Source organism: Tetrahymena thermophila (genome assembly GCF_000189635.1).
Source record: "Tetrahymena thermophila SB210 genomic scaffold scf_8254563, whole genome shotgun sequence".
NCBI lineage: Eukaryota > Ciliophora > Oligohymenophorea > Hymenostomatida > Tetrahymenidae > Tetrahymena > Tetrahymena thermophila.
The window spans coordinates 376,374-396,697 of record NW_002476334.1 but is presented as its reverse complement, the minus strand read 5'-3'; the positions used below and the strand labels follow the sequence as shown (position 1 = coordinate 396,697).

Here is a 20,324-nt window from a genome sequence, read left to right as displayed (position 1 = left end):
TTAATATTATTTATTTATTTTTTAATCAAATAAAATAATATTTTTAATGTAATTTTTTTATAAAACATCTATAAAATATTAAATAAAAATGGGGAAAAAATTTTATAATTCTAAATTTTACTAGAAATAATTAGAATTATTAAAAAGATCTTAGATTAATTAAATTCTAACTAAGTTTTTTAAGATTTAAAAAGTATTTCTTTTATACACTTAAAAGAAAATTAAAACAATTATTGCGTTTTTTGAATAATTTTTTATTTGATCAAACTTGAAAGTAAGTAAATATACATAGATATAAAATTAAATGATTCTTATAAATATATATAATATATATAAAAGTAGTTTTAATTTAATATTTGAGTGCTGGTTAGTTGTTTGTTTTTATAATTATATTATTGTATTTGTTTTACATTTAAATTATTTAATATATTTAGTAGATTTTCAATTAATGAATGAATGAGGAGGCTGAAAAAAGGAAGAAAATCAATAATAATTTGTGTGATTAACTTTTTTTGTTTTTATAATCTTTTTAGTAGCTTTTAAATTAATCTTATTCTCTTTACTTGAATGCAATTGGCTATAATCTGTGGTTTATTTAGCTTCAAATTAAGAATATGTCGTATTATCTTTTTAATTATCTGTATGACGAATTGTATCTTTAAAAGCAAATATTTCTGTTTTTTTTGGAAGTATTTAATTCTAAAAATTTTTTTATTTTATTAATTAAGGTGATTCCTATTTTTGGTATTAGCTTTTTCCTTGTAATTTATATTATTTATTAGAATCTTTAAGAGTATGCAATAACGACTAGTCATCTTGTTGGATATTCTAATATTCTTGATTTACAATATCAAATAATTTTTTCTATTCCTTTGCTAGAACTGGTTTTAATTTAATTATTGAATTGTTTTTTGACTCTTAGTTCGAGTCTAATAAATCATTGTGCTAAATAGGAGACTAGCTGTAAGAAGATATGGTGTGTGAGTGAGAATTATTATTAGAGCAATTTAAACATTGGCAAAGTGAAGAACATCTTTTCCCTATCATATAGCACTCACAATATTTCTTTTTGCATTTAGATTTTTTGCAATTACAACCTCTTCTTATATCCATAGCCATGTCTTATTATTCAAGTTACATATTTGTAAGGTTTTTATCTTAATTATTAAGATTTGTTGTTGCTTAAATGTTAGAAAACAAAAAAGCTGATGGATTTTTGGCTTCAATAACCTTAATGGCTTCATTTCTTAATTCTAAGTGATTTTTAGAATTTTTACATTCTAAGCAAACGCAAGCATGTCCACAAATTTCACCTCTTGCAAAGCATTCGCAGTAAAGTTTAAGACAAAGAGATTTTCTGCATTTGCAAGGAGTTTTTGAAACTCTCAAAATTTCCCCCTCTTTACTACTATCAATACTTTGCAACTTGTTATTTGGTTATTATTTTTTTTACATATTATTATTTATTACTATTGCTTGATTAGCGTTTATGCTTAGCGAAGACTAATCGAAATTTGGCAGAATTTATTGTGGATTATTATTACTATTACTGTTTTTGTTGAGATCTTCTATTTATTCTTCTTATTATATAAATTCCTTTTAAAATATTTTGCGTGGACTAATGTTAGGCTCTTCTTTGTTATCTTTTACATCTTCATAAAGCTAGTTATAGCTTTGCTACAAAAATATGTCCTTTTCTTTTTTGTTTTGATATTTGTTCATAAGCTTCTTTGTTAGTAGTCTTTTTTTCTTCATTTCTTCAATCCTTTTATTTAAGAATATCTTTTCTACAGCTTTTTAAGCTTCAAAGCAAAATGGATTTGGTGTACAGTTCATTATAAAGTCTTCAACTTGAGTTGTATAACTCAACTTCTACTTATATATAGTCTATTCATTGATATCGAAAAAGTCAAGCTTCTCTGAAGATGAAAGATCATTTGCTATATCATCTTCATGCTAAAATAAGCGAAAATCAGAAGATGGCGATTCCTTACCATACTAATAATTTTAATCCGAAAAACTGTGAAAATTATAATCAGGCTATTTTTTAAGGTCACAGCAGCTTTGGTTTACTGACTCAGTTGCGCTATCAATTAAAGAAAACAAATTTATGAATAAAATATTTCTAAAAAGCATTAATTTTATTTACTGATCTTCTGTCTTGCTAATTTCTTCATCGTTTTCTTCTAAGTAGTGAGCTAGGATATTCTTTACTTTTGTTTCGTTTGTACCTTCACCTTCACTAAATCCCATTTAATTTTTTGATGCACAATATCTAATTAAAGGATAATAAAAACAAAGAAATTAAAATCTATGAAAAAGAGAAAAAATAGCAAGCAATGAATCTAATCATCTTACTCAAAATTGTGAGTATCTAAGTTATTAAAGCTATGATTAGGAGAAATCTCCATTTGGCTGTAGAAGTTTTTTAGCTCTTCTTGAATATTGCTCCTATTTGAGTCTAACATATAGTTTGTGTTGCTATTACCCTTTTACATTTTATATTAATGAAGTTTGCGATATATTCTGTTTTCTTCTTTCCTGTTAATTTTTGTTGAATTTATTATATAGAAAAATTAAGTATCTATTTTTTATTAAATCCAAAAATCAAACAAAATTTGTTTTAATAATTTTTTGTTTTTTGGCACAAAAATTAATAAATAAATTACTTATTAATATCATGTCTATAAATTTCTATTTAACTAAAGCTCTTTTTCTGAAAAATACATTCATAATATTCGCACCACTCACTTTAATTACTTTTTATTTTGATCAAATAAATACTTTATCTTTTATATTGAACATGCTAAGTAAATTATATATTATTTTACCAAAATTTTAATATACATCAAAGGTTTCTTACTGATTTTGAGCATAAATGTTAGAGAAGAAGTGACAGACATAATCAAATAAATTTTTATTTTCTGAATGTATTTGATAATTATTTAAGGTTATATCTTAAACAGTAGGAAAATGAATATCTGTAAGCCTTTTAGATATAACCATAGTTAAACTAAAAAATACGATATTTAAATTTACTCTAAGTCAATTTTTTCTTGTTTTAAAATATAATAATAAATTTTAAACACAAATACTCTCTTTTAATTTCTAGAATATTACATATTTAAAAAGAATTCTGATTTTAAGGGATACTTTCAGTCACTCGATAAACAAATAAACAAATATATATCTCTCTAATAATAAACAAATAAATTTTTTTTAAAGCCAAATTTTTTAAAAAAAAGTTAGACAGCATTTTTAATTTAATTATTAAAATTCGATTTTTTAATACAAATATTCAATTTAAGTTTCTATTTTTTTAGGTCAGCAAAGATTTTTTATTTAATTCAATGATAACAGCATTTATGAAAAGGAGAGTAAACTATTTTGAATAACAAGGAAAAAATGAAAGTAGCTGAAGTATTTTTATTTTAAGGAAAAAAAATTGGTAAGATTTTTTATTGGTTCTAATTAGCTAATTAAATTGTAGAAAATAAAGTTAATTTTTTCAGCAATTTAAATCGATATAAAAGATCCTAGGACTATATTTAAAAAATATTTTTGTAATCTTACGTTTTTGGATATTTATTTTAATAAACAGACAGATTTTTCCTATATTTGAATTTTTCATATTTAATTTATCTAGATAATAAATTAAATAAATAATTAAATAACAAATAAATAGTCCATTAAGTAAATATCTTCCAAAATATTAATATATTCAATATAAAGAGAACCTCATTCTAGTTAGTTCTATAGATAGTTAATAAATTTCTCTTGATTATTTATATTAAGAATTTTTAATTAAATATTTTAAATAAATTAAACATTCATTTTTATTTAGATTTTTCTTTTAAACTAAAATAAATAAATAAACAAAATCAAAAATATTTCATATTACATGAGATACTAATTTAATTTTTAAATATATAATTTCACTATTTTCCATTATTTATTACTGAACTACTACTTTATTATTTTTTCATTTTTTCATTTTTAATATTTGAAATTTTGAAAATTTAATAAAAAATATATTCATATATGCTAATATTTTAAAATTATATTGTCCTTATCACTATTTCTTTTAATGATATTATTATATTAAAATATTCCAGTAAAAAATATATTTTATTTTTTATAATATTTCATAATAAATTTAAGAAAACTATTTTAAAATTTCAAGAATTTAATTGCTTATACTTAATTGATTCTTTATTGATACACATACGAATCATTCCATATTGATTTCGTGTTTTTTAAATACAATTTTACTTATCCTAAAAAAATATTCATTTTGCTTTTATTACATACTCAAAATCTAAAAAGATAAATTTATTAATTGGTTCCATTTTTATTTTTTTATTAAGGAATTTAAAAAAATTTAGTTAATTTTTTACTAAGACATTTATAAATAGCTTTTAGATTTGATTTTATCTTCACTTTCTCCTTAATTTTAATTATTTTATTTTAATTTACATTTATATTTAGTGAAAGTTTTGATTTATTAGCATATTTAATTTATAAATAAATAAATATCTATGGTTTATCAATAATTAACAAATTAACTTAGAATTTATCATATTCTAAAAAGTCTAATATTTTGAAATATTATCAAAAAAAAAAACAAATAGATTCTCAACATAATCTTTAAACAATTGTCTGTTTTTAATATTAGAAAAATACTTTGATAATATAATAATAAAGATGAAGAGAAATCAAAAGCTAGCGTTAATTACAATAGGTGGATCTGCAATAGCTGCAGCAGCCTTTTACTATTTTTGTAAAAAAAAATAAAATATTTAATATAGATATTAATCTATATTGAAGTCATTTAGTCAACAGGTTTTTACATGTGATTAATTTTAGCTTAATAACATGAGTCTTATGTTTGATTAACTTATTCATCTTGCAACATACGATGAAAATGACAGCTAGCTTATTTTAGCAGAAAAATTAGAATTAAAGCAAAAGAAGAATTAAAAAATGAAGGTACATGCAAGAAGGGTTGGGGTAAGGTGCACAGTTTTATGAATGTCTTGATTGCTCTCATATCAGAAAAGAAATTTAAAATACTAAAAAATAAATTGATGATGATTAATTTTACTTAGTTTTATGTGAGGAATGTTTTCTGACACCTTAACACAAAGGCCATAAATATAAAAAGATTGAAGGATGCGATACAAGTTAATTTAAGTGCCACTGTGGTGAATCTAACATTATGGATAAAAATTTTTTTTGCAATTGTCACAGAGGATTCGAAAAATCAAAAGGTATTTTTGAAAAAGAATACTAAAATCACACAAAGATGTGGAAAGGAATCGAAATATTCTTTTTAGATATGTTTCATTTGTTATTTGATAGTATAATTGATTTAAATAAGATAGCTGAAGAGAAAATAGTTATTCTTGATAATGAAAAGTAAGTAAATAATCTAAAGAAGAATAATAAAAACTAATATATTACTTAAGAATAATACAAGCATAGAACAGAAAGGATTAATTTTATTTTGAGATTGATCTTAAATAAGTTTAATGAGTTATTAGAGATAAACCCTATTTTACTTCACTTTATTCCTATTATCTTCTCAAAGACTCTGACTAAACCAATCGCTTTGCGGTTTATCAAATATGATGAGATTATTCCTGATAGATGCAAATGGGCAAGAATTTTCAAAGAATAAAAGGAGGTAAATAATAACTTAACTATATATGAGGTTTTGCTTCTTTCATATAATTTGGTAGATAACCAAAATGATTAAATATTAACAGAACTACTTAGGTCTGCTCTTAAAGTAAATAATACATTTTATTTAACTCTTTGTGAAAAGTTTATGAAAATGTTTGCCTATACAAGTAGACCATAAAATGGAGTTATTTAAAAACGAGTTTATAATATTGGATTCTTTCCATCTCTTTCATACCTAGTAATTGACTATATTTCGTTTTAGAATACTTTCGATCACTTGATTACAACTTTAGGTGATGATATTTTAGGTCCAATGAATTACTTAAGCCTTTATCTATCAGCCAGATAAAATGTTGTTGCTGATTTTGATGAATAGTTGTATATTTTGATGAGTATTTCCTTTGAAATGTTATCGTTTGTAGATTAATTAAAGGTGCTACTATAAAAATATCCTGAATAGCTTATTTCAAATCTGATTAGAATTTGCTTTGCTTTATTTACAAATAATAGCGTCACTATAAAGTAAGAAATTTCACAAAATTTACCAGAGCACGTAAGTACTAAGCTATAAAAAATGTTGTTCTATTCTTAGTACAAACAGATAGAGAAAGTTATGATTATGACATTTGTGAATATATTTGAAGGTTTATTGCTGATAAACAACTAAAAGTTAATACAAAAAGTTATACCTTTATTTGTCCATTAATATTGTCTAGGAGTTTATAATTGTCAGTAATTTTTAAATTAATTAATTAATTAATTAAAACTTAGAATTTTGTAGTTTCTCTGCCACTATTATAAGCTATTTACCTTTACTTATAGCTATTTCTGAAAGAAAAATGTTTTCAGAATCAGTTATTAAAAGTTTTTTTGCAAAAAATTTCAAGTTTCAAAATGAACAAGATAAAAAGAATTTCTTTTAAACCATGCATTAAATTGCTTCAAAATTCATAATTATGAATATTGAGCCTGGAATAAAGAGCTAAGCTGAATAATGGTATTTAATTTTTAATGATAATTAATTTAATTAAAGCTTAAAGAACTAGATGAATCGTTTGGAAGACTTCTTATACTCGCCATATAATAGAATATATGACTTCTTTACTCTTACATATTAAATAATTCTATTGGCTGATGATCAGCCTTCTATTTATTCTCCATATAATATAACTACCTAATTTTTATTAGGATTGGATAAATACTTTATGTAAACGAATGATGAGACGTAAATACTAAAGAATAGTTAGCTTAGTTATATTTTATGCTAGGTTTTAATAGATTCAACCCCTTTCTATAATGTTTTTTCGAACGTTCACCATTTATACTTCCCTGAGATATGTTAGTATAATGGAAAATGAAAATAGTAATCTTTTTTAATAAAATTTAAACGAAATTATTGTAACTTGCATCAATTAATAAGCAGATAAGAAAATTTACATAAAAGATGTAGAATAGCTTTCTAAAGTTATTCTAAATTAGAGCAATTTAATTGTAAGTAATATCTAAAATGTGTGCATGCTAGATGATTAGAGCTAAAACATTTAATCTTAGTATGTTAATATTTAAAATTAATATAAGTAAAAATTCTACTTTAGACATTCATTAAGACTAAATGTAGCTTTGGAAAATTTCTGCTTATTAGCTTCAAATAAAAACAATTAAAATTATACAATTTTAGGAAGTGATTTTAAGCTCTAAAATTTATTCCCATATTAAATAGATATTTATAAGAAACTGATTTTAAATGAAAAATTTATAACTTAAATGGTTGAATAATATTTAAATCCACTTTATCCAGCAAATTTCATAATTAATAATCATATCATACTTCTGACAATTAAGTTAATTTAAGCCAAAAATGAAAAATAACTATTTTCTGAAGAAGAATAAGCAAAAATTGAAAAAATTGATTCAATCTTAAAAAACGAATAACTTAAAGAAAAATATTTGACTTTCAACAATATGTTAAGCATAGAGCTAAAACACGATTTATAATATATGGTCAAAATAAACGAAATTATTTCAGAATATCTCAATCAAAAAGAATGATATTTTTTAATAAATATCTATTTTTTTAATTTAAAATAATTATTTAATTAATTATTGAAAGTATGCAAATATTCATTTTGTTTTATCTTTATAAAATAAAATATTATCAAAAATTAAATCAATTATTTTTTACTGGAATATTTTTTTTTTAGAATCTTTAATCATAACCAATTTTTTTTATTTAAAATATACAAGTTATTTATAAATAGTATAAAATCCTTTGCATCACCATCCTCTCTTAAACTTATGATTTTAAAAGCAGATAAAATAATCCTATTTTTGAAGAATATGAGGGGTGATATATCAAAAGGATTTACTATTAATTTTTATTAAGTAATGCTAAGGCTTTAGTTATATTAATTAATTATATTATTAAAATAATATAAAGTTAATTTAAAAGTAAAACATTATTAATTTTTTATAATATCATTTAAAGGATCGATATAAATAAATAAATTAAAAAATATTTATAATAAAATTAATTTAGCTTTTGAATGATTAAAAGAAAAAAATAGATGAAGATATTAAAAATAATATAAAAATTAAATTAAATAAATTTTTTTTTATTTTGTGTTTTCTAAACTAAATGGATTACTAAACAAAAATAGATATATAGATATATATATATCTTTTTATACAAATAAATTAATCTAATTTATAATAATTAGATTTTATATAATTTTAGCTAAATTTGTTAAGTGAATAAGACATTATTTGAGTTAAATTATCTATATTTTAATAATATAGTTAGGAATGAAAAAAAAGACTTTAAATGAGAAATTTTATTTATTTATTTTATTTATGATTTTTTACACAATTTAATTTATATTTAGTAGTTAATTTAATTTGAATAAATTTTGTGTTTGTTTGTTTGTTTGTTTGTTTATTTGTTTATTTTTTTATTATTTTGTTTATTTTATTATTGAAATATTTTAAAGTAGAACTTTTATTGAAGCTAATAACTAAAATGGAATCAATTGAATAATTGATCTGCAACGAATTTGTTTAACCTATTTTGATATTCGTTTGGAGGAATGGTTGTTATTGAAGATCCGTAAAATGTTGATTTAATGGAATGAACTAATTTTTGAGTTGACCTTTATTAATAATCAAAATTAATTAAATATATATAAAGTAATAAATAAATTATTTTACTTATATTCAGTAAATATATTCAATACTCCAAAGTAATAGACCTATTTTTCATCTTCAGAGAGTATTCCAGATTAATACTTTTCATAAAATCTTAGTTATTATTCTTACTATATACTGTCATTAGAGCATGAAAATTTAAGAGTATCATCCCTATCTCTATATAAAACTGTAGAGTTGCTGTTTGTAAGAATATGGCTTTCTTTAAACATGCTTAACCTTTATTAATCGACTGATATATTATGTATACCAAGCAAGAGGTAGTAGTTAATGATATTCAACTTAGAAAGAAATTATGTATCAGATTTTAGCTAATTTAATAGTTAGATCTTATCTTATTAATTTAATCCAAGCTTTACCTTATCTTGCTTAAGGTCTAGTTCTTTAAGAGATGTATTTTTATCAAAGTTTGATAAATTGTTTCCTCTCCTAGCAGTCCTGTTATGAGTAGAACCTTTGATTTCATATCTAGTGTCTATTTCTAATTCAGTGGAAAATATATTGTGAGTAACAAAAAAATAAACTGAATCACCTATTTTCTTTCCTTTCTTATTAAACTTTATCTTATAAAGTCCATACAATCTATAAATATTTTTATAAATTAAATTAAATAAATATTATTTATTTTTTAATTTATTGCTAAAATAATTTCAACTGCCTCAAAAGGCTTTGTTTAAACTGAATAAATTACCTCATTAGAAGTGTATGAAAATTATTGTTAACATAGGTAAAGTAAGGCTGAAGTATTTTTTTAAAAAAAAACTATGCTTATTCTTTTGATATTGCCTTAATAACAAACTTAGCGTCTTCAGAATAATACTAGAACTTGTTAAAATTTTTTGTAGAAGAGCAAAGTTCTGATAAGTTTGTCATGTTTCCTAGAATTAAGTTACCTAGTAGAGTTTCTGGCCCTAAACTCTTAGAATATGTTTATTTTGTAATGTTAAATAATAATCTGATTCTTTCAAAAATTTGAGGGGCATAATCAGTGAATCTGTATTAAATAAAATCTGAATCATTTTGAAATGTTCTTATCAAATCTTTGTTGTTCTTTTAAGTGAAATATTTAGGATCTATCTATCTTGGCATACCAACATTTCTTAAGTCTTTGATAGATCCCCTAATACCAATCATCATCACAAATATCAAATTCCAGTTTTCGTGTCCTACATAAATCTTATTAAATTTTTCTTATTTTTTATATTCAGTAATACTTTAAATTAAATCTTACTGAAATATTTCTTCTAGTCTTTGTATTCTTTTTATGGCATGGTATATTACTAATAGTGACTTTCCTCTACTATAAAGATTTGCTTTGTTAAAATTCAAATTTCTAAAGTAAATCTTTGTGAGTCTCCATACCATACTATGAAAATTTATTGAATGTCTTTGTAGTGGTCTAGATACTCGATATTCTTTAATTAAATCTTTAATCTGCTATTGTTTCTTCATAATCATCTCTTTATGTTGCATGGAGTGATATCAACCCTCCTCCTTTATTCGCCCTTGTTTAAGAATTACTTGTTTTTCTTGTAAATTTAGTAGTTAGTCCTTCATCTTTATTAACCAAATTATCTAAATATATTTCTAAATCTTCAGTTTAGTTCAACAGCATTCTATTAAGTAATAAATAGAAACAAATTATAATTTATTTAAATGAATTGAACAAGAAAATAGCTTAATATAAATTTATATTATGAATTAATTACTTTATTTTTTCTTCTAGCTTGTCTAAAAAATCTAAAGCTTTGCTTTCCTAAATTACTTAGTGATCTTTATCATTTTATTACTAAATTTATTACATTTCAAATTTTTCTTAAGCTAAACCATTAATATCTTCCTCTTCTTCTTCGGGATCTTAATCTCCTAGATGAATTTAAGTAGGTTGTAATATACTTAGTGGTCCTTAATAAGTAGAACTCAAAAAAGAGTTATTTATGCACGAGTTTTGTTCATGATGGAAAGATGTTAGAAAAAGAGTAGACCCATTATTAGGATTATTATTATTTACATTGTTATTGATAAATAAAAGTTAATTTAATGAGTTTGGTTACAGAACCTTTTCACAATTTTCAACAGATAAAAGATGTTTTTATTGCTTGCTTACATCGAAGCCATTAACTTAATTATTAGCCTATAATTCTACCTCCCAGTTATCTTTTTATTACATATTATTTTCAAAATCCTTTAGAGAGATTAAGCAGTTAGCTACTTCATTATTAAGTCCTTGTAAGTAGCTCGTTGTCTTTAAATTGCATAATTCACTCTTCTTTATTTAATTATTAACTTTGTTTTAGATTTTTTTTTGCTCTACATTAATTTATTGTATTTATTTTTCCATCATTTCATCTATATTTTTACATAAAAAAAATTAAAAATTAAAATCCTCTGATAAAACTCAATCTTATTTAAAAAAGAAAAAATAATAAATTTAAAAAATGGAAAGAAGGTAGGATTTTTAAATCATTATAATGAATCTATCTATCTGTCAAGCTAAATAATCTAATTAATTAATTACCTCCATTGAATAACTCATACCATGAAAAAATATGTTAATGCCTGGAGTATGTATTAAAATAGTCTTCGAAATCAACAAAGCCTTTTTATTTGAAATCCAATTTTCTAAATACACTTTCTATGTACTGTTTTTGGGGATACACTGTTAATATACCAATTATTGATGATCAAAACAAAAGCGAGAAAAATTAATTATAACCACAATTCTTTATTTATTTATTTAAAAATAAAGCTTGCAGAAATAAATTACCAGTGGATCCTGAGAGGTCTTTCCAGACAAGAGAGACTTAATTAACCATTTACTCAATATCATGCAAATAAATTTTGTTACGATCGCTTGAATTCATAGTTATAAAGGAAAAACTTAACTATGCCTTTTAAATATCTGTTCCATTAATGATAGTATCTAGATATGACAAATAATCTTCAAAACTAACCTATTTTGAGATTATATTGAAAATCAGTATTAATTTAACATATGAAATCATTGATTAATAAAAGTAGATATATTAACTAGTATTTTTAAAAGCATCCTATGCATATTTTAAAACTTTTCTAAAATGGCAAAACACTAGGAACTAAATTGCTTCAAATATGTATTAGTCTTTTTAATGATTTTAACAAGAATTATTTGCAAAAATCTTTTATTACCTTACCATCTTAATCTTTGTCTATTAACAAAAATATGCGATCTGATATGTACGAAAGATGATCAATCCCTAAAATTCCCATGCTCTTACGAAATAATTTTTAGTTTAAAATACCTTTTTACGAAATGCTATCAAATCTTTTCTTAAAAAATATTAATTCTTAATCAGTAAATTTATACTTCTACATCAAATACTACATATTTTGACTCTATTTAGACATTTTTTTAGATGAATTATCTCTCCCATATAGTGACTTTGTTTAAAATTATGATTAGTTTTTATCTGTATACGTGTATTATCCTACTAAGGGTGCAGTATATGTTGTATATTTAGGATTTGTTTTAACTGTTTGTGTGAGGTCATAAAAATTAGTTTCATTATTTATATGCTTATATTGTTGACTATGAATTGTTTACTAACTTTACTCATATAAATTACGCATCCTGTATATTTTTATAAGATTACTTTTTTACAATATATATCTTTTTAATTTATTTTCTAATTAAGTATTGTGTTTTAATAAGACCAATACAAAATAACATACAAACATACATCATTCAATTCTTTCAATTAATGAATTTTTGCTAATCTTAATTCTCTTATCCAGCCAATTTTACTCGCTATTTGTAAAATAAGTTCCTTAATCAATTAATAATTTTTTAATCAGCATATTATTACAAGTTCTGCATTAAAGTTAATATAAAATTTTCTTTTATTATGCAATATTTACTTGTTCATGTATTTATTTAAATTTTTTTACTTTGCTAAGTAAATTAACTATTACTGGAAATGAATTGTCTGTCTTCTATTTTAAAAATAAAACATAAATAAATAAATATACGTCTATTTTCATAATTTTGTGAATAATAAATGTGCATCTTAAATCTAAAATTACATTCATTTATATGTTTTTTAATGCTTTGAACTTATTTCATTCTAAAGAAAGTTTACTAAACTGTTGCTCTTTTTTAAATTATTATAAGAAACTATAAAGTTTAAAATACTAATTATAGATTTAAATTTATGTTATTAGAATAGAAAAATAAAAACAAACAAAATGTTCCTATTAAAAATTAAAGTAGATATTTTTATAAGTATTTTGATGAAATTCTTGAAAGAGTTATTATAAAAATGTATTTTTAAATTAAAAAATAGAATTAATTTTATTTGAAAATAATTAAACTATTAATAATATGATATTCTTATACTTAAATATAACCTTTCAAAAAAATAATATCTTTTTTAAAAAATCAAAGCCTTTTTAAAAGTAGGGTTGGGTTGAAAAATCTTTATAAATTTTTTTGTGATTTCTGTTTAGATTATTTTAAATAAAAAAAATTATTAAATCTATTTATTTTATTTCTTACCCTCTATTTTATAATTGAGGTTAACTTTTATGCAGATCTGTAATTCAAAATAAAATTAAATATAATAAGTACTATATTCAATAATTAAATATTGCTTTTAAGAATATTTATTTAACAATAATATTTTTATTTTTCAATTTTTACTTGATATTTATTTTAATTTATTGAATATATTTATTTTGTGATAGAAAAAATGTGTATCTATCTTTCTATTAAGGTTTTTATAGTTTATTTAATCTTTACGAAATCAATTTTTTTCTATTTGTAAATGTAAATAGACTTATATATTTACATATACTTTACGTTAAGGCTTTCTTTTTAGCCATTAATTTTTATCAGATATAAAAGAGATGTTATGCTATAATCTAATTAAGATATATGTATAATTTCCTTAGATTATTTAATTAATAATTTAACATTTGAAATTGTAATTTTTTAGAAAAAATATCTAAGCATATAAATCAAAATTATAAGAATCAATTAGAATTAATAAAATAAGTATAAGAAAGCTTTTAATGGGCTCTAGTGCTGGAAAAAATAACAATTCTGATAAAAAATTAGTGAGTGATAGAGATGCTAACTAAAAGAATATCTTAAAAAGCTAAAACATAAATTAAAATAGTGATAGCTAATGGGATGACGTTCATGGAAATGTAATTTGTTTATGCAAATCGAAAATAAATCTACATAAATCATATTTGTAATCAAAATAGTTTATTCTACCTCAAAAAATGGAACTGAAGAAATAATGCATTGAAACACAACAACAAGTAGGTAAAATTTGTACTTTTAATTGAAGAAATATATTATTAGAAAACTCAAAGGTTTATTGAATAATTTCATTATTTACCTTTCTAAAATAGATGAGGCTCTTAAGAGATTAATAGAACTAAATATAATACCAAATGACAGTAATACTAAAAAAAGCATAAGATAAAGATACCCATAAAAACATTATAGCTATCATTAATAACCAATTAAAGGCATTTAATCAGAACGTATTTTGAAGAAAAAAACAAACTAAGATGATAAAAATTAGGTTAAATTCTTTGGGCCAGACTAAATTGTAAGAAGAAACAATTCTAAACCTTCCTTATAGTGTTTTACATAATTACATAATTCTCCTTAACATTAAAAGGAAAACATATGCTAAAATTATAAAAATAACAACTAATTAAAGCAAGAAAGAATGAATATATATTGTTCTCCTAGTAGAAACTACTAATAAGAAAAGGGATTTTTGCCTCAAATTAATTAAAATAAAAACTAAATTTAAAGATGCGAGTCTATGAGTTATATTATAAAAACATGAAGTAAAAGAAAAGAGGCCATTAATGAATAAATAAGTTAATTAATAATTAAATAATATGTATATAACTCAAACAAGGATATGAATATTCTCATAACAAATTTGAAAAAAAGATGATTAAATAATAAAATTTACTATTTTAACCAATATAAAGTTTATTATATTAATATATGTAAATAATATTTTATTATTGCAAACAATTTAAGTTATTTGTAATATTTCTATTAAAATTATTATTTCAACAAAATAAACTACTTTGCAGAAATCTATTTGTTCAAACAAATATTAAAAATGTTTAGTTTTAACATTAAAGTTAAACCTTAATATTTTAAATTAAAAATTATCTAATTCAATCGTAGTTACTTGCTTATTGAAAATTTATAAATAGTAAATAATAGATTCATTTTATATTTATAGAAATATAATAAATAAATAAATAAATAAATAAATAAATAAATAAATAAATAAATAAATAAATAAATATGCTAAGAAATGATTAGTTTTAAATGAAAGTTATTAGAATAAATTAGGGATATTTAGTTTTAATTTAAATTTTAAACATGGAGTTTAAATATTCAATACAATATCTTGATTTCGTGATTAGATCCTACTGATGATATAAAAAAGGAATAATAGTCTTTATAGATAGAAAGATTTTAAATATTATCAAAAGTGCATTATGTATTTTTTGTTGTATTTAAAAACTATAAAGTTTATTATTGTGGATCATAAATTATTTAAACTATATCTCCTGTGTCAAACTAAATTCCATTTATATCACTCCAACTTTACCTGTAATTATCTACTAAATAACAATTTCCTTTGTTTCCACATTAATAAATATACTTTGAATCAGAGTCCACACCAAGTGCATTTTAAAATTTTTAAAGTTTTTGATTTTAAGTTGATATTATACCTATTGATATTCCTAATTTTCCTTTTTTGAATATTTATAGAGTTATTTCACTAATTTTTTATGAAGCTAAGGGAGGTTCTATAATACTAAAGCAAGGTTCATAAGACTATGAAGTTACTGCAACAGCCTCTTTTCTAGATAGAGATATTTTGAAAGGATTTATTTGGGAATCTAAATTTGTAACATAATTATAGCTTACTTTATCAAAGCTTAGCCTTTTTGATAACTTTTCTAGTAGTTCATTTATGTCGTTGAGCTCAATTTTAAGATTATTTTATAAAACAAAAATTTCTTCACCAAGTTATTCTTAATCATTGAATTTATTTAATATATCAGTAATTGCAATATTCTTTATTGATAAAGGCTAATTAGAAAAGACTGAGTCTTAGATTTATTAAAAATATTCTACTCTTTAGCTTTCGAATTGAAATAAATTTGCATATCTAAGATTTATGAATTTTAAATATCTTCTAATTTATGCAGTAACATCTTCTATGTACTTTTCGAATATTTAAAATATACTTTCATAAGTCATTTCTATCTTACTTTATAAAGAGCTGTTTTTTTGGTTTAGAAAACTTTCATAACTTGAATTATTCTACATTTGGGATAGATCGTCTAAACTAATTACATTACATTTACTGTGAATATTATCTTCTTTGCATTTACTGCATATAAATCTCTGTTTTTATTCACATTTAATATCTAAACATATATTATTTATTATCTAATTTTAATGACATTCACAAAAATCTACTTAACATATTTAATCCATTTTTAGTTTCTTAATAATTGTTAATTGTAAGTTTTTTAAATATATTATTTGTATGATTGATTTAGGATGAATAAAAATACTTAGTTTTGAAATAATTTAAAATATGCCTTTAAGATAAATCGCTAAATAAAATAAGAATGTAAAACAGTAACTAACTTTATGTTTAAAACAAGATATTAAATATTAAAAAAATTATGATTCTCTAAAAAAAATATTTTAGGCTTACAATAATTTAGCAAGTCATCAATTTTAAAATAATTTATATATTGCAAATATTTTTAAATTGTAAAAATTGCTGTTTATCATTTTTAGTGAATTCAAAAAATATTAAAAGAATGTGAATTTTTTTAGATAATATTTGAATCTTTTCAAATTAAAAAATAAAAACCAATAATTTTAATCTTGAATTTCATCAAAAAAGCTGAAACAAAATTTAATAATATATATTAATAGTAGATTAAATGGCTGATTATAACAAAAGTAATGATGATTTAACAGAAAGCATTGATGAATTAGAATATGGAGGATATAATATAAAAGAAAATACCATATCTAATATTATAGATCTTTAAGATAAAATAAAAATCAAATATATTAGAATTATGCATAGCGAGGCCCTCTAAAGTATGATTGTATGATAAATAGCTGTTACTGTTTTAAATTTAATTAATTTTCTAAATACTTATTCAATAGGGCTTATCAAGATTTACTAGATTAGAAGAGATAAATTTGAGTTCTAATAGTATTATCAAAATAGATGGTTTAGATGGATTGAGTAATTTAAAAATTCTCAATTTAAGTTGTAATAAATTGAGTGAATTGTCTGGCTTAGGATCACTTTTTAGACTTGAAAAACTTATCGTGTCTCATAATAAAATAACAAACCTTTCAGGATTATAGCAAATGGCTGGGCCAAACTATAATATAAAGTCTATTGATTTAAAAAATAATAAGATCAGAGATGTAAAACAGCTCTAATATATCCAAGATTTGTCTAAACTGTAAGAATTGTGTTTTGAAATGGGAAAGAATTCAAACCCACTATGCACAGAAAATCGTTCTATATATCTTTAAGGTCTCACTTCTATGAGAAATTTTTAAAGGATATTAAGGATTGATGGATAAACTCCAGAAAATATTATTGAGAATATAAAATATTAAGGTCAAATTCAGAATTAGAATTTCAATAATTTAAACAATTTAGCTACTCTACCAAACTCAGGTAATCAAGGCAGAAATATATAGATAGCAGATTAAACTAACCCTAAATCTGGTAATTTAAATGCCTTTCCTTCACAAGGCTAAAGACCAATTAGCAATCTCATGAGTTTTAACGATTAGAGTGCAAATAAAAAAATTTCAATTGGAGATTAAGGAGATTTAATTGGGGATAACTTTAAATGGAAAGGAGATCATTTATAAATGCAGTAAGATTTGTAGTAAGCTCTTTAAATTTAAAAGGAATTGATAAACAAGTATGAGGTCAATGACAAATTTTGGGAATAAAAATATGAAAAATTGTAAGAAGAATTCAATTAAGTTCAAGAAGATAATAGATAAAAAACTCAAAAAATTAAGACTATGAGTAAAGAAAAGTAATTTTTAGAAGAGTAAATTAGTGAGATAAAAAATGAAAGGATAAGGATGCTAAATAAAACAGAAAAAAGAGAAGAAATTGTTGAAACTCTCCAATTACGTATAACAGATTTAATTAAAGAGAATGGATAATACCATAGAGAATTAGCAATTAGGTAATATTTAAAAAATTTAGTTTATTTCTTATTAATAAATTTTATAGATAAGACTAAATGGATAAACAAGCATCAGAAATTAAGAATTTGTAAGAAGACCTAATTGAAATGAGGGGAAGACTTAGAGAAAACGAGTAAACACTTAGTGAATTCCATAAAAAGGCTCTTGATCAAACAAACTCTTACGTTACGAAGTACGAATAGATCAATAAAAAATATGAATAAGTTTTAGAAGAAAATAAAGTATTTATAACAATTTTTATAAGATGATATGAATAAATTTCAATGATTTTAATAATCAAAAGCTAATGGCTAATGAAAACGGGATGCTTAAAACAAGAGTATAAGAATTACTGGAGATTACAAGGGAATGGGAATACAAATATGAGAAGAAAGTAGATGAATTAAACTATAAACACGAGTAGTATATTAGAGACATATAATAAGAATTTTCATAAAGGGAACAATCTTAAGAAAAATAGCTAAGAGAATGGGAGAAGGTCAAAGAGGATGAATTCAAAGAAAATATAGAGCTTATGGAGCAAGAATTTAAAAAATACTTTTTAGAAAATAATAATAGATTTAGAGAACTCTCAAGAGCCTATGAAGAGAAATGCAAACAAGAGCAAGATTCCCGTCATTTGATGAAAGTGGCTGTTTAGAAAAACTCTGACCAAGCTAATCTTATTGAAGAATTGTAGAATGCTTTGCTAAAGGTAAAAAAAGAAGTTTCTGAAATTGTAAATGAAAGAGATGTAGCTCAAAAAGAGCTGGACACTAAAAAATCTACTTATATGAGAGAGGTTTCAAGCTTAGAAGAGGAAAGAGATAGGTATTTATTTATTTATAATAATGATTTTAGAAGATAATATTTAACACAAATTTATATTAAAAGGTTATTGCATGATAAGCTAAGCTTAGAAAGACAATTGCAAGATATTTAAGACAGAAATATGACTGATAACCTTGAGCTTGAGAGGTTAAGAGCTAAAATGAAATACTTCGAAAATATAGAAGAAGATTTAGAAAAATGCTAAGAAACAGTTTAAGCTAAGAATATTGTAATGAAATAAAATAAAAAATTTTAAGGCTAATTTATATTTTTAAAAAGATGTTAGAAGATAAAAATGATACGATAGAAGACTTGAAAGATCAGCTAGAACAGTCAAGATAGAGAGAATAAGTTTTAAATGATGATTTTAATAAGATTTAAAAGAAGTATGAGAAATAAAACTAAATCATAGAGGCATTAGAAGAATAATTATAGCAAGCTAACGAGGAGGCAGATAGTATTAATGAAGAAAAAATAAATTTATAAAAAGAGTTGGAAAAGAAAAAAGAAATTATTGACATATTCTAGAATGAATTCAATGATATAAAAAGTAAATAAGATAAAGAAATAAATGAAAAAAGTAATAAAATTCAAGATTTATTGTATTTGCTAGAAGAGTGCAAGTAAAATATTCGTAGAAAAGATGAGCAAATAGCTGATCTGCAAAATGAAATTAAAGATAGGAATGAGAAATATGAAGTTTAACTTATAATGTTGCAAAATGAACAAAAACAAAAAGATAAAGCTCTAAAAGAACTTCAAAATAAATACGATGAAAGCTAGGAGGATATGAAATAGCTAATAATAGAGTATGAAAAGCAAAAAAAATAAACATTGGAACAATTCTAAAAGTTATAAAAGAATTTGTTTAATTTTTGACATTAAAACTTGTATAAAAATATTTTTTGTTGATTGTTAAATATTAAAAAACACTATTTATCTTATTGCTAAAATTCTTCATTTTTATTTAAACATATTTATTTTCCATGTAACCAAGCATTTATTTTCTAAATCAATTCTATGAAATCAGTCAAAAAATATCTTATGCTTACAAAAAAAAAATAACAATAAGTTTTAACGATTATTAAATATTTACTGCATCACCTGAGATATGTTTTTTACAAAAATAAATTTACTTATTTATTTAATTTCTTGAATAAATTCAATACCTATTTTTACATTATTGTTAAAGTTATCCAGACAGAATTTGATAATTCTTTCTGTTTGGAATTATTAAAATTTTATGGTTTAATAGTTTTAACACTTTGAACAGGTTTTTCTTATAAAATTTACTATCAATAATTGTTAAACTTAATTAATT

General features: G+C 22.0%; 8 protein-coding genes across 8 annotated transcripts; 4 read left to right on the top strand and 4 right to left on the bottom strand. All coding sequences in view use genetic code 6, as the record gives it.

Annotated features, from left to right (window-relative positions):
* Window positions 1–230: 230 nt before the first annotated feature.
* On the bottom strand, window positions 231–2,655 carry TTHERM_00600840 (tesmin TSO1-like CXC domain protein). Its single transcript, XM_001032555.4, has 3 exons — window positions 2,359–2,655; window positions 2,150–2,275; window positions 231–2,086 (listed from the first exon to the last, which is right to left on the bottom strand). Exons 1-3 carry the CDS (start codon window positions 2,496–2,498, stop codon window positions 484–486), a joined length of 1,869 nt encoding a protein of 622 aa, XP_001032555.3. The 5' UTR covers window positions 2,499–2,655; the 3' UTR covers window positions 231–483.
* Window positions 2,656–2,747: 92 nt separating this feature from the next.
* TTHERM_000600839 (transmembrane protein, putative) lies at window positions 2,748–3,256 on the bottom strand (the record flags this gene model as incomplete). Its single annotated transcript, XM_012798769.1, has 3 exons — window positions 2,748–2,759; window positions 2,832–3,055; window positions 3,121–3,256. The coding sequence occupies 3 exons, from the start codon at window positions 3,254–3,256 to the stop codon at window positions 2,748–2,750; spliced, it is 372 nt and encodes a 123-aa protein (XP_012654223.1).
* Window positions 3,257–4,993: 1,737 nt separating this feature from the next.
* On the top strand, window positions 4,994–6,517 carry TTHERM_00600830 (N-recognin zinc finger protein, putative; the record flags this gene model as incomplete). The annotated part of the gene is made up of 1 exon (XM_001032554.2): window positions 4,994–6,517. The coding sequence occupies one exon, from the start codon at window positions 4,994–4,996 to the stop codon at window positions 6,515–6,517; it is 1,524 nt and encodes a 507-aa protein (XP_001032554.2).
* Window positions 6,518–7,032: 515 nt separating this feature from the next.
* TTHERM_000600829 (zinc finger protein) lies at window positions 7,033–7,734 on the top strand (the record flags this gene model as incomplete). Its single annotated transcript, XM_012798768.1, has 1 exon — window positions 7,033–7,734. The coding sequence occupies one exon, from the start codon at window positions 7,033–7,035 to the stop codon at window positions 7,732–7,734; it is 702 nt and encodes a 233-aa protein (XP_012654222.1).
* Window positions 7,735–8,707: 973 nt separating this feature from the next.
* TTHERM_00600820 (phosphatidylinositol 4-phosphate 5-kinase) lies at window positions 8,708–12,495 on the bottom strand (the record flags this gene model as incomplete). The annotated part of the gene is made up of 8 exons (XM_001032553.2): window positions 8,708–8,831; window positions 8,890–9,468; window positions 9,578–10,062; window positions 10,118–10,502; window positions 10,596–11,235; window positions 11,405–11,545; window positions 11,654–11,840; window positions 12,055–12,495. The coding sequence occupies 8 exons, from the start codon at window positions 12,493–12,495 to the stop codon at window positions 8,708–8,710; spliced, it is 2,982 nt and encodes a 993-aa protein (XP_001032553.2).
* A 1,311-nt stretch (window positions 12,496–13,806) lies between these two features.
* On the top strand, window positions 13,807–14,732 carry TTHERM_00600810 (hypothetical protein; the record flags this gene model as incomplete). Its single annotated transcript, XM_001032552.2, has 3 exons — window positions 13,807–14,073; window positions 14,134–14,194; window positions 14,284–14,732. Exons 1-3 carry the CDS (start codon window positions 13,936–13,938, stop codon window positions 14,730–14,732), a joined length of 648 nt encoding a protein of 215 aa, XP_001032552.1. The 5' UTR covers window positions 13,807–13,935.
* Window positions 14,733–15,215: 483 nt separating this feature from the next.
* Window positions 15,216–16,450, bottom strand: TTHERM_00600800 (hypothetical protein). Its single transcript, XM_001032551.2, has one exon. It carries the CDS (start codon window positions 16,418–16,420, stop codon window positions 15,305–15,307), a length of 1,116 nt encoding a protein of 371 aa, XP_001032551.2. The 5' UTR covers window positions 16,421–16,450; the 3' UTR covers window positions 15,216–15,304.
* Window positions 16,451–16,881: 431 nt separating this feature from the next.
* On the top strand, window positions 16,882–19,882 carry TTHERM_00600790 (hypothetical protein; the record flags this gene model as incomplete). Its single annotated transcript, XM_001032550.1, has 6 exons — window positions 16,882–17,052; window positions 17,114–18,171; window positions 18,219–18,414; window positions 18,477–19,003; window positions 19,067–19,232; window positions 19,283–19,882. 6 exons carry the CDS (start codon window positions 16,882–16,884, stop codon window positions 19,880–19,882), a joined length of 2,718 nt encoding a protein of 905 aa, XP_001032550.1.
* Between the last annotated feature and the right edge of the window lie 442 nt (window positions 19,883–20,324).